Below are 13249 nucleotides of genomic sequence, written 5' to 3'. Positions count from 1 at the left end.
GGCTAAATATCAAGCTGATTTATTAACAGGTATTAAACCACGTAGAAGTCAGACCTGAAAACAAAAAGTATCTTTGACTCACTCTTCTCTCTCATCATCCAGAAGCTTATTCTATTTATTTAACTACTAGAAAGTAGATCTTTATGAAACCTAAATTAGATCATACTAGTTAAAAACCAACAAAAACTTTCTCACCCTACCTCCACATCTTCACCCTTGACACAACATATCTGCCTCCCAAAATACACAGATTTCTCTGGCTCTCTGGGCCTAGAAAGAATTCAGGGGATCAGCTGTTGTATTTCTTTCAGTATATTTATTTATATGCACAAACTTCAAGACAGGATCTATACTAGATATATACATCTCTCTCTCTCTCTCTCTCTCTCTCTCTCACTCTCACACACACACACACACACACACACACACACACACACAATTCTCAGTGCTTAGCCCAGAGCCCTGGATACAGTTGACAAGCAATCAGTTAAGAAAAGTACAAATGAAAGGAAGTATAAATAAAAGAGAGTATTGTTAACTGATGAAAAGTACATTTTTAGCAATAGCTGAGTTACATTTTAAAAAGGAAGCATATATAAAGCAAGCCTAGGGGTCTAGATTTATGATTAACATTTTCAATCAGTATGATAACAAAGAGATTTTGGCAATCACATCTCATGATGATGCAAGATGGGCGCAGAACTGTTAGTATAAAATCAAGACTTAAGTGACTGGACATTTTGTAATGGAGGGTAAAAATGGAGTAAGATAAATATGTAAGTGCATTTAAGTTTAAAAAAAATGTAAGGAAGGTATGAGGAACAACAGTATCACCAGTGATTTTTGGTGAAAAAATATCCAAATTATGTTTATGCAGTTTCTGTAACAGACAACTTTATAACAAAGATGACACAAGTGTTAACACTCAACATTTCAAATGTTAAGAGGGACAATGATAACTTAAAAGAATGTAGGGAAGATGACAGAGGTAAGCAATGTTTAAAATCAATAAAGGCCAGGTAAGAAGAACAGACTATGACAATGAACTCGCCTTTTTCTCTTTCCCCACCACCCAATCTATGAGCAAGTCCTGTGAACTTCAGCTCCACCACAGTCCGTAGTTTGATCTCTCTCTCTCCACCCTCATGGGTAAATATCTGTTTGGGTTACTCTATCCTGTTAAAATTGCCTCCTAAATGTTCCCTCCTGTAACCTTGCCCCTTGGAATCTATTGTCTACAAAGCAACCAGATTCATTTTCTTAAATTTAAATTAGAACCTATCCCTTGTCTGCTTAAAATCCTCTAATGGTAAGCTGTAACATCCAGAACTAATACATAAATTTACTATGTCCTAAATGTCCATGTCCAAACATGGACATAGAAATGTCCATGTTCAATCTAGTTTCTGTTCAGAGCTTATTGCCAACTGCCACCCCTCTCTCATTCTGCTATCAGCACACTAGCCTTTTTGCCCTATAAACATGCCAAAGTTATTCCCAATTCAGCATCCATTTGTTCCTGTGCCTGAAATGTTCTACTCCTAGATCTCTGCATATTTGACTCCATCTCATTATTAAGGTCTAAGCACAAAATTCATCTTCTCAAGCACCTTCCCTGACCACTTTAAAAAAAGCAGTACTCTCGCCACACCCCCAAACCAAATATTATCTATTTTATCTTATTATTACTTATCAGTAATTTAATTATCTACCTGGAGATCTCTGTCTTGTTCCACTAGAAATTAAGTCCTCTGAGGGAAGGAATTTTAACTTTCACTCCAGTATATCTATCATCAGTGCCTAGAACAGTATTTAGCACAGAGCTTCTTCTCAAACACCTATTGAATGGGATTTATTCTACATGAACACCAAATATACTTACGGAATTGGGACCAAATGCCAAGTAGATTTGAGGCCAATTTTCAAAGAATCTCCAAGAATTACAGTGAAATAATGAAAAGGTTCAGGGTGTTGCTGGATGACCGCAAGTTATGAATGCTATAGAAGGGATTACTGCAATAACAAGGACCTTAATAACCTTCAAATGACTTCTAAAGTCCTTTACAATTATAAAATCCTACTCTATCTATGTAATGAGTTGTTTTCATTCTATATAGCTGTTGAATAAATGGTTTCTGTACCGTGCCATCACTTTACCTTCAGGTGATCTAAATTAGCCTCTAGTTATGTCTATCTCCAACTTAACTAAACATCCTCAGTGACTTCAGACAATATTTTCCATGTAAGAAACCCTGAATTTACTATTCATAACCACATACTGTTCTGAGATATAACAGTCTATCTCTCCAATACCCTACTACCAATTACATGCATAGAGCATTATACTTTTTCAAGGCTTTGTACATGACTTTGCTATGATTTAGTTTTTGTTACTTTCTGTCACCTCCTACCACTTCTGCCCAGGACTAGAAAAAACAGTACAACTGATAAAGGACTATGATAAGATAATTCATAGGCATATTACCTTAGCCACACAACTTTTGTTTGAATAAAATTTTAGACTTAGGCTCAAAATCATTTTAGTAAGTCATGATTACTTTGAAAAGACAGTATTTTAAAAACATGGTCTGACCAAATTAATATAGCTGCAGAAAAAATACTTAATGTAAGTATTATTTTCACAAGGACATATTTATTTTATCAGTGAGTATAGAGCAGTGGATTCCAAAATGAGTTTCTGAGGAGATCAAGTCTTCAAAAGATAATGGTTAAACAAATAGGTTGGAGAAATACAATACATTATAACCCTACTCCCCATTTACAAAACACACCAATACTCAGTCTTTAAAACATTTCATAAAAAAAGAAAAAAAAAAAAGAATGGAACTTCACCTAATCCATCATTTCCCATATTTCTTTGACCAGAATTCCCTACCTTTTAGGGGCATGGGTAGTAATGGTAGAAAACACAACTTAGGGAAATACTGCCATATATATAGCACTATATTTGAATATGTTACTTGTAAACAGATTTACAAAATAGCTAGGATAGAAACTTACAATAATTTAGAAGCTTACTAAGACATAGGTATTCAAGTAACTTGTATTACATGTTTAAAGCAGCTAAAAAGGGGAACAATTATAAGGCAGATGATTTAATTTAAAACATTAAAATAATTAACATTTTATTCAAATCCCTATATTAAATGCTAATTTCTCTGTACCAGCAAGTATTTCGTGATGTCATTTCCTACCCCAATATTAAGAGCTACCTTTTAATAATAAAACTAAAGTTCATCTAGGAATCAGGTGGTTCAGAAGGTAGTGAGGAAGCACAGATTTGTGAATCTACTGTTTTAAAAGTCATTTGTATGCCTTTGATCTTATTTACACCATAGTGTACTATTTGCAAGGGAAAAATACTTTTCACATGTGGATTCTTGTATTATATTTTTCTAGACTTCTGGACCATTTGATGTCAATATATTTCTATTGGGGTGAAGGGGAGAGTATTGAATAGTTAACACTCCCCCAAAAGAGAGGGACTACAGCAGTTTTAGAAAGCACTTACTTAATCATTTCAAAAAGCTTTGGATCTGAGACCTTGATATTTCGTGCCATATTCCAGGAAAGATGAACCATGGGTACTATTGACTTCACACTTTGCAATTTGTTCCATTCGTACCGTTCCACTGCCAACTTATACTGGCAGGCTAGGGAAAAAAAAAAAGTTATAAAGCACCAAAGTACCAAAATATATGAAGATAACCATTATCACCTTCTTGGGTGATATCATCAACACCAATTCTGAAAATCTCAAAACATTACAAAAATAATTTTATGGTTTTTCTGATAATTATAGTAATAATAACAGCGATCATGTAAAGAGTGCTTATTGTAACTATGTGCCAGGCATTGTGCTGAGCTATTTTAGTACATTATTTCACTTAATCTTTATACAGATGAAAAAAGTGAGGTCCAGAGAGGTTATATAGCTTGCCCAAGTTGCAAGAGCCAGGTTCTGGTCCTAATCCAGGGCTTTCTGGCTCCAAAGGCCACATTCTTAATCTTAACTATCTACTGCCTGAAGGCAGGCATTATCCAAATGGAATTTGACTTATAGGGCTATTCATTTGATGCCAGATAAAAAGAATGAGTAACTATTCTACTCTGCTTTCTCCCATAAAGGGTTTCTTTTATAAGACAAACAAAGCACTCTAATCATCGCATGGAGGAAAGCCACCCACAGGCCACAAATACCCATTCTGGACTATTGTATGAGGAATAATAAATGTCTATTGTTTTTTGAAAATATATACATATATATTTTTTCCTTGTACATAAAGACATAAATTTGCTGTTTGCTGTGAATTACAGTCTTGAATTTCTATTTAACTTGAATTTACTTTCTTGTACTACAAAATTAAAATTTTATTCAAGGAGACTCTTCTTCCAATTTTTAGTGGGGTATATTCCAAGAAAAAAAAAAGACCTATCAGTTACAATCCCTTATAAATTAAACTTTTTAAGTATATTCTTTAAAATACCTGTAAGTGGACCAACATTCCAAGCAATGTTGTTGCACCAGCCAATAGCCTGAACCCAATGAACAGTGCCTGCATTTATCCAGACCAAATCTCCAGGTCGTTGAATAAACCTATATACTGGAACATTTGCTTCATAAAGATCTTCAAGGTTGGGCCACCAAGAACCCATTAGGAAATTCAAATTATTTCTGAAATAAGAAAAAATAATGCAAATGGATCAAGTATTTTAATAAGTTCCTTACAAGACTGGAAGACAACGTCAAAAGTTTTAAAAATACGCTCATTCATTGCATTGAAACTTAATTGCTTGTACAGTAAGAACTGCCATATATAAAGTGAGTAAAGTTAATTATAGCCAAGTTCTGGGTGACTTAACCACACATCAGTACTACTACCTTAAGATGATTTTTTAAAGATCCAAATGACATCCAAAAGTACTTTTAAGCAACACTTATATACATTAACTTTTCATTTCACTTTACTAAAGGCTATTTCTACCAAACCCTTCTCTCTGGAGTACTGAGAAATTTCTAAAAGGTAATGGAAGGTGGAGCAGACATCAAGTCATTTAAATTCACATACAGAAATACTATGGCCAATATTAAGTACTAGGAACTTCTATTTCTGAGGTAAAGTAGAAAACAGAGACGGTCTCTACTGCTATTTTGAATCTTAAGCAGGAAAGGGAGACAGGATGTCAGTCTCTGTACAGTTTTCATGACTGGTTGACTATGAAAAAGGAACAATCACATACATGCACAAATAACCATATCACTGCCACTAACATTAATATACTTTGGAAACATTGTAAAGATCACATTATTAAGCTTTTATTTTAAAATCTAGCTTCTTGTTATTCTACTTCATCATGATATAATATGAAATATTTTTTAAATTATGTAGCAGCTTCAACCAAAGAATTTTTTAAAATTCAATTTATACTTTAGATTCATATTTTGGGGAACGAAAAACTTCCAGAGTGGAAAGTTCCTTTGCTTAAGATCTAAGAACTAGTCTTCACTTTATTTATGTGTCTTGTGCTAAAGGATATGATAAAGTGTATATTTAAATTATTTTCATTGGTTTAAATTTCATTTTTTTGTTTATATCAAGGGTTGGCAAATCCAGCCCACTTCCTAGCTTTGTAAATGAAAATTTTTATTAAAACAGACATGACCCTTAATTTACATATGATATGACTGTTTACATACTACAATGACATGATTGTGACAGAGACTGTATGAACTGCAAAGCCTAAAATATTTATTATTTGGACCTTTATGAAAAGCTCGCCAATCTGTAATCTAGATGGAATCTTAGTCTTACTTTTTTCCTTTAAAAAAAAAAAAAAAAGGCTGCTCTTGAAATTCTAGAACAGACTGCCAACAATAGCCTAATTGCAAGGGGATAAAGATTGGCTTACTGTTTGTGATACAGCTAAGATACAGCCCAGAAAAATTTGTCTATAAAGCAAAATATGGCTACAAACACAAATCCTAACTCTACATCATCCTATGTTGCTGTCACATAATTGGTGAAAACTTTCTATCCAAAAGCAAGCAAGACTACCAAATTATCAAGTAAGTGTTTTAAAAAAAAAAAAAAGGACACCAAAAATAAAAACAAACCTTAAACTTACAAAACGGCAAACATCATTTTTATCATTTACTCAAATGATTGCTTATTTCAAGATAGGTATTATTTAAAGTTATAAAACAAACTACAGACATGGTCAATACTGGTTAGTATAAAACAATCCTTAGGCAAAAGAAAATTATACTGAACCGCTAAGGTAGTGAGTGCCATTTTTGCAACTTAGTTAAATTTACCTAGCTCTTTATACTAACTTGACATTTTTATTATCCCCAAGTTCAAGATTTTTAGACATTATCTGCCTCTTCTAATTATCTTTGTTCCCAGGTTACCTTTCCATTTAGATAGGAAAGAAAATGAAATCCTAAAAATAGTCAATCCCTACTCAAAAATACATGAATTGCTTTACTGTAGCTGCAACAATATACTACTATCTCAAAGTTTAAGAAATAAAAATCTGTAGCACAGTAGAGATTTCCTACATTACACTGTTCTTTCTCTGCTACTACCAGGTTGCTGGTCCATAAAATTAAATACAGATTAAAGTAGATTATTTCATCAAAGCATTTGAAACCTTAAAATTCCATGTCTTTGTCTTTCTTACACTGAAGGAAACCTATGTGGTTAAAGAGCAAAGACAATAAAAGGTGATTACTTTTTGCCTATATATAGGAAATTTTAGATTAATATGGTTTTGCAACTGTATTTAGTCTTCTTACTAAATTTAGATATTTACAGAAAAGATTTTTTAACCCCAATTAAAAAATCATAAGTATGTGGAATATGTATATAACTGGTTTGGTTTTCAAAATTTCACACACATAAATGTTTTTGGTGTTTTTCTCCCTTTATTTAATTGGAATGGGAGATTAATACTGAATATATTAATTAACCCCAATAATTTTCTAATGTTATTACTAGCTGAAAATATCAGATGCTTACACAATGGAGTACTTTAAAAAAAAGAAAGAGAGGATGACTTTCCTTTTAAATAAACATTTCAATTTAAACTAATGAAAATGCCCTGTCCAGGTAGCTCAGTTGGTTAGAGCATCACCCCTGATACACTAAGGTTACGGGTTCAATCTCTGGTCAGGGCACATATAGGAATTAACCAATGAATGCATAAATAAGTGTAAAAATAAATCAATGTCTGTCTCTCAAAAAAAATCAATACATAAAAATTTTTTAAAAATGAAAACAATCCCAAGGTAACCTTTAACACAAGATAAATGGATAAATGAAGGCTATTTCTAGGATTCTAGGAAAGGAACACTTACACCAGGTGAGTTCTTTCAATTATAGAAAACAAAATCTGAAACAGCTGATTATATTTTATAATATTCCTTTATAGGAAAAGCTGCCAGACTAGGTAGTTTTAAAAAGAATTTATATCATAATGATATAGCAAAGAGTACTATGTTCAAGTTTGAGTTATTAACCACCTATGAAGGTGCTCAATTATAGAATTTCTTCCACTTCTAAAACCATTTATAGCAAAAACAATTTTTCTTGGAATACAGACCTTTCACATGAACAAGTACTTATATATCGACTGTTTAATGACCCTAATAAACAACTCATTTTTCTACCCTTTAAATTCAAGACTACTACAATTGCATGAAGTGGCTTCAAGGCATCTTAAAGTAATCCTGATAACATAAAATGATAAGGCTTGCAATCAAATCATTTTAAATGGACTTTCTGATGACTGGTAAGTGAAAACTGGTTACATGCATTAGGACATCCCATCTGCCTTTAGTAAGTTGCCCTTTACAATTCTGTTTTTAAGTAATTATGTTTAAAAAAAATTTAGGTCGGAAACTTACTTTTCACAGAAATCATTCAGAACACCCCAGTAACCTTCAGGAACAACGAACCATTCACAGTCACCTGGACCAATATTTATGTTAACTGAACAGAAGTTGTTATTTTCTTGATGACCTAAAATATAAAAAGAAAAAAATGATCAGCATACTGTATTTTATAGAAGATGTATCTTTAGTGTCGCAGGTTCGATTCCCAGTCAGGGCACATGCCTGGGTTGCAGGCCACGGCCCCCAGCAACCGCACATTGATGTTTCTCTCTCTCTCTATCTCCCTCCCTTCCCTCTCTAAAAATAAATAAAATCTTAAAAAAAAAAAAGAAAATGTATCTTTAGAAATGAAACCTTAGAAATGTTCAACAGAGAAACTCTAGTGGTGTTCAGTTATCATTACAGTATTTTTTTGTGTGTCAAGTCTAGTATTAGAGCTGAGTTTGATCAATTCTTAACTTTACACAGTAAAAAGAACCTCTATGGAAGGCAGTCTATAATCACGGTTAAAAGCTTAGGAGTTTGAGCCAGGCTCCTTGGCTTAGTCATTATGTGAATCTGGGCAAGTTGCTAACTCATTATGATTCAGTTTCCTTATATATAAGATTACCTAATAATGATTACAATAAATCACTGTGTTGTTTTGTGGAATCATTGAAATAATGACTGCTTCAAATAGTGCCTAATACATGGTAAGTAATAAACATTAGCTATTATTGATAACATTACCACCTCTTTCTTGTGGACTTAACCCCCATTTCTCAGTAGTATTAGGACATCAGTAAAGAGTCTAGAAGTCTGGTTTTCAAAATGCACTGCAGGAGTAGTGTCAAGCAAGGAACTCTGGGGGAACTCTCCAGAAACAGAAACACACACAAACACACAATGTAGTAAAAACTGTCAGAAGCAATTTTACCAGAACTCTGAATGACAGTCAAAGTTTACAGCAATCAAGAGAGTTCTTGACCAGAAAAAGGCAACTTAAACATGTTAGGAGTTTTTCATAACATTTTAAGTCACCTTATTACCCATACCCATCAGTGGTATGGTAGTGGACTTAAAAACAATAGTCTGTGTTCACAGTGTGAGGGTCCCTTGTTCTGGAGGGAGTCGAGTGGATCTTGTTCCCAAAGAATTGTATTTTTCTGTTTTGCCCTGAATGTAGTTTCCCCAAAAGACTGACACAAAGGGCTTCTCTTTGTGTATCTCAGAAGTCTATCAGAGCAAGTGTCTCATTGGAGAAGGTTTGCCCCAAACACTCAGAAACTAATACACAAGCTGATGCTATGCCTGCGGGTGTGGGGGGCGGGGGCACAACAACCCCAACCCCAACAACAAAATACCTCCTTGGGGCAAACAACAGAAATGCAGAGGCAGGCCTGAGAGGAAAAGCTGGGGAGTGAGATTTGAGGGGAATAAACTCTTTGAAAAATTCCTATGTATATTGGAGAATTTAGAAAGCCACATGTGTACCAGAGCAGGAAACAAGCTAAAAAACAAAAAACTAAGAATACAATAAACTTTAACCTATTGATTGTTGATCTTTAAACCCAGCACAAGCAAGGAGGTTAAAGCAGAGTGGCTAAGTATAGAAGGAGGGAATTAAAACAGAATTCTTTTTCCCCCCTTTTCTTTCTGATCTTTCTTCCACTTCTCTTCCTTTCTTATTTTTAGGCATCAGGCATTTAAGGAAACCTCTGTCACGTTGCTGGCTAACTGCTGAGATGACAGAAAAAAGACTTCAGTGCCCACATATGACAAGGAATACACTATTTGCAAAAATAGTATACAAAAGTCACTAAACAAATAGACAACTGTAGCCCACAACAAGCAACAACAAACCCTGGAGATGGAGGAGAATCTGAATTCTGTAACTGCTACTTCATAATATTAAAAATGTCAAAACACTAGCAGAGCACTACACTGAAGGAAACCAAAACTTCAGGGTTCACATACAAGAGAGAATACAGCTATTAAAAATAAGTAAACAAAACAGTTTTCAACATGGAAATTATGAGGCATGCAAAGAAACAAACAAGTATGTCCCAGTCAGAAAAAAGCAAGCAAGCAAGCAAGCAAAAAAAGAGAAAGAAATTAAGAAAGTTAGTTAATAAGAACTATTCCTGAAAATGTATAGGCATTGTACTTACTAGACACACACTTAAAAAAAAATCCTCACCCAAAGATATGTTTACTGATTTTAAAGACAGAGGAAGGGAGAGAGAGAAACATCAATCGGTTGCCTGCCATACATGCCGTGACTGGGAATTGAACCAGCAACCTAAGTATATGCCCTGACAGGGGATCAAACCTGCAACCTTTTGGGGCACAGGACAATACTCCAACCAACTGAGCCAACCCAGCCAGGACTAGACAAAAACTTTAAATCAACTATCTTAAATATGTTTAAAGAACTAAAGGAAACCATGGACAAGAACCAAAGGAAACAATGTCTGAAAAGACATTATCAGTAAAGAGACAAATGATAATGAGAAATAAAAATTTGAAGGTGAAAGTATAACTGAAATATTCACTAGTGGATTTCAAAAGCAGACTTGAGCAGGCTAAAGAAAAAACATCAGCAAACTTTTGTAGGTCAAATGAAACTATCTGTTCTGAGAAGAAAACAGAATGAAAAATTAGAAGAGCCTAAGAAACCTGTGGGGTACTATCTAAAATACTAATATAGACATTGTGGGAGTCCTAAAGGAAAAGAAAAGGGCAGTAAGAATATTTGAAGAAATGATGGTTAAAAACTCTTCCAATTTGACAAAATACATGAATACACACATCCAAGAATCTCAAGGAACTTCAAGTAAGAAAAACTCAAGAGACATATAACAAGATACATTATAATCAAGACTAGAAAACGAAAGAGAATCTTGAAAGCAGGAAGAGTGATCTGTCACATACAAGGGATCATCAATGAAATTAAAAGCTGATTTCATATCAGAAACCATGGAGTCTAGAAATGCAACAGGGTAACACATTTAAATTGCTGAAACAAAAAAATACATTAACCAAGAATTTTATATGTGACAAACTATTCTTCAAAAATAAAAGGAGAAACTAAGCCATTCCCAGATAAATGAAAGGTGAAGAAGTTTGTCACTAGTCAATATACCCCTTTAAGAAAGGCTGTAGAGTTTTTTAGGCTGAAATGAAACAACACTACAGTAACCCAAAGCACTGTAACATATAAACAACTACAATAAAGGTCATTGCATAAGTGGTAAGATTCACACTCCCCAATTTTGAAACTTACCTCAAAAAGCTATAGTAATCAAATGAGTGTGGTACTGACATACAGATATAAACCAGTGGAAAAGAATTAAGATTCCCAAAATAAACCATCCATATATCCAAGGTCAATTAATTTTCAACAAGGATGCCCAGACTATTCAATACAGAAAAGATTATAGTCTTTCTGACAAATGGTACTGAGACAACTGGATAGCCACATGTAAAAGAATAAAGTTTTAGACTTTTAGCTGATACCATATACAAAAAAATTAACTTAAAATGGATCAAAGATCGAAATATAAGAGCTAGAACTATGAAAATTCTAAGAAGAAAACATCAAGGTAAATCTTTGCAACCTTGGATTTGACAATGTTTTTTTTTGTTGTTGGTACACATGGACTATTTTCTCTCTTTTTTTATTTAATTGTTATTCAAGTACAGTTGTCCCCATTTTACCACCACTGCTCCCTCCTACCCCATGGTTTCTTGTATGACACCAAAAGCACCAACAACCAAGGGAAAAAATGGATAAGATGAATTTCATCAAAATCAAAAACTCTGTACATCAAAGGACACCATGAAGAGAGTGAAACAACAAACTATAGAAGAAAAAGAAATATCTGCAAATCATGACCTGATAAGGGATTAATATCTAGAATGTATAAAGAACTCCTATTATTTAACAATAAAAGGACAAATTACTCAATTAAAAATGAATTGAGAACTTGAATAGGTATTTTTATAAAGTAAATATACAAATGGCCAACAAGTACATGAAAATTAAACCCACAACTGAAAAACCACTTTAGATGTGTTGGGCTGGCCATAATAAGATAAAAAATAAAAATCATCAGTGTTGGCTGGTAAGGATGTGGGAAAACTGGAGCCTTAGTACACTGCTGGCAGGAAAGTCAAATGGTATAGCTGTTGTGAAAAGCAGTTCAGTAGTTAAAAAGTTCAATGTGCAAATGCTGTGTGATCTAACAATTCCAATGCTCGGTATACGTATAGTTGAAAGAACTAGAAATAGGTATTCAAATAAATACCTGTATATGAATGTTCATAACACCAAAATGTGAAACAACCCAAATGTCCATCAACTAATGAATAAACAAAATGTTCTACATCCCTACAATGGAACAGAATTTGGCTATAAAAAATGAAACACTAATAACAATGTGGATGAACCTCAAAAACATGCTAAACGAAAGAAGCAAACACAAAAGGCGACATATTGTACAATTCCATTTCTATGAAACATCCAGGTAAATCTATAGAGCCAGAAAGCAGACTATAATAAGTCCTCACTTACCATCATTGATAGATTCAGAACTGTGGCAAAATGTTGTATAATGAAACCAATTTTACCATAGGCTAATATAAACAAGAGTTATAACAAAATGACACTGAGTGAAAGGACTAAGGACCTGCTATAGCAGTAGCCAGGGGCTGATGGAAGTAGGAAATGCAGACTGACTGGTTAATAGGTACAGGGTTTCCTTTTAAGCTGATGAAAATGTCTTAGAACTACACAGAGGTGATGGCTACACAGCACAGTGAGTAACTAAGTGCAAATGAATTGCACACTTTAAAATGGTAAATTTTATGTGAATTTCACCTCAACAACAACAAAATGTAGCTGTGTTTTCATCACACCCTGTGCACACCATACCCTGAATCATCTTCTTCTTCTTCTTCTTCTTTTTTTTTTTTACAGATTCCAGTACAATGTGAAGATGGTACTCTTAATACTTACAAATGTCTCTTACCACGGGTAGATGGTTGGAACTGTTCATGGCATAGACTCCAAATAAAATTTAGCTCTAATTAAAATTAGAACACTAGGACCCCACTATCTAACTCAAACTATTTTAGAGTAGAGCCTGAGGGCATCTCTGTAGCTTAGAACATACATGACTGATCATAAAGTCCATTAAAGCAGGTAATATTTATTTATCTATGTAACTCCAGGAACCAAGCGTCTGCCCCATAAAAAAAGTACTCAAAATAATTTTTTAAAGTTGGAACTGAATTAGCTCTGGCTGGTGTGGCTCAGTGGATTGAGTGCTGGCCTCTAAACCAAGGGGT

General features: G+C 33.9%; 1 protein-coding gene across 8 annotated transcripts in view; it reads right to left on the bottom strand.

The window, feature by feature from the left end:
* Nucleotides 1-13249, bottom strand: part of KDM6A (lysine demethylase 6A) — a 175506-nt gene that overhangs the window by 14236 nt on the left and 148021 nt on the right. For 6 of the 8 annotated variants that reach the window (XM_028522707.2, XM_028522705.2, XM_028522706.2 and 3 more), the window contains 3 exons: nt 7931-8045; nt 4509-4696; nt 3533-3674 (listed from right to left, as the gene is read on the bottom strand). In XM_028522707.2, the coding sequence (XP_028378508.1) occupies nt 3533-3674; nt 4509-4696; nt 7931-8045 (445 nt within the window). Of the gene's footprint in view, nt 1-3532; nt 3675-4508; nt 4697-7926; nt 8046-13249 lie in introns of those variants that run through there. The other 2 variants (XR_004900873.1, XM_036016294.1) reach the window with 2 other exon arrangements.

Source organism: Phyllostomus discolor, chromosome X (assembly GCF_004126475.2).
Source record: "Phyllostomus discolor isolate MPI-MPIP mPhyDis1 chromosome X, mPhyDis1.pri.v3, whole genome shotgun sequence".
NCBI classification, from domain to species: Eukaryota; Metazoa; Chordata; class Mammalia; order Chiroptera; family Phyllostomidae; genus Phyllostomus; species Phyllostomus discolor.
The sequence above is the reverse complement of the archived record's forward strand: the minus strand, read 5'-3'. Positions and strand labels throughout refer to the sequence as shown.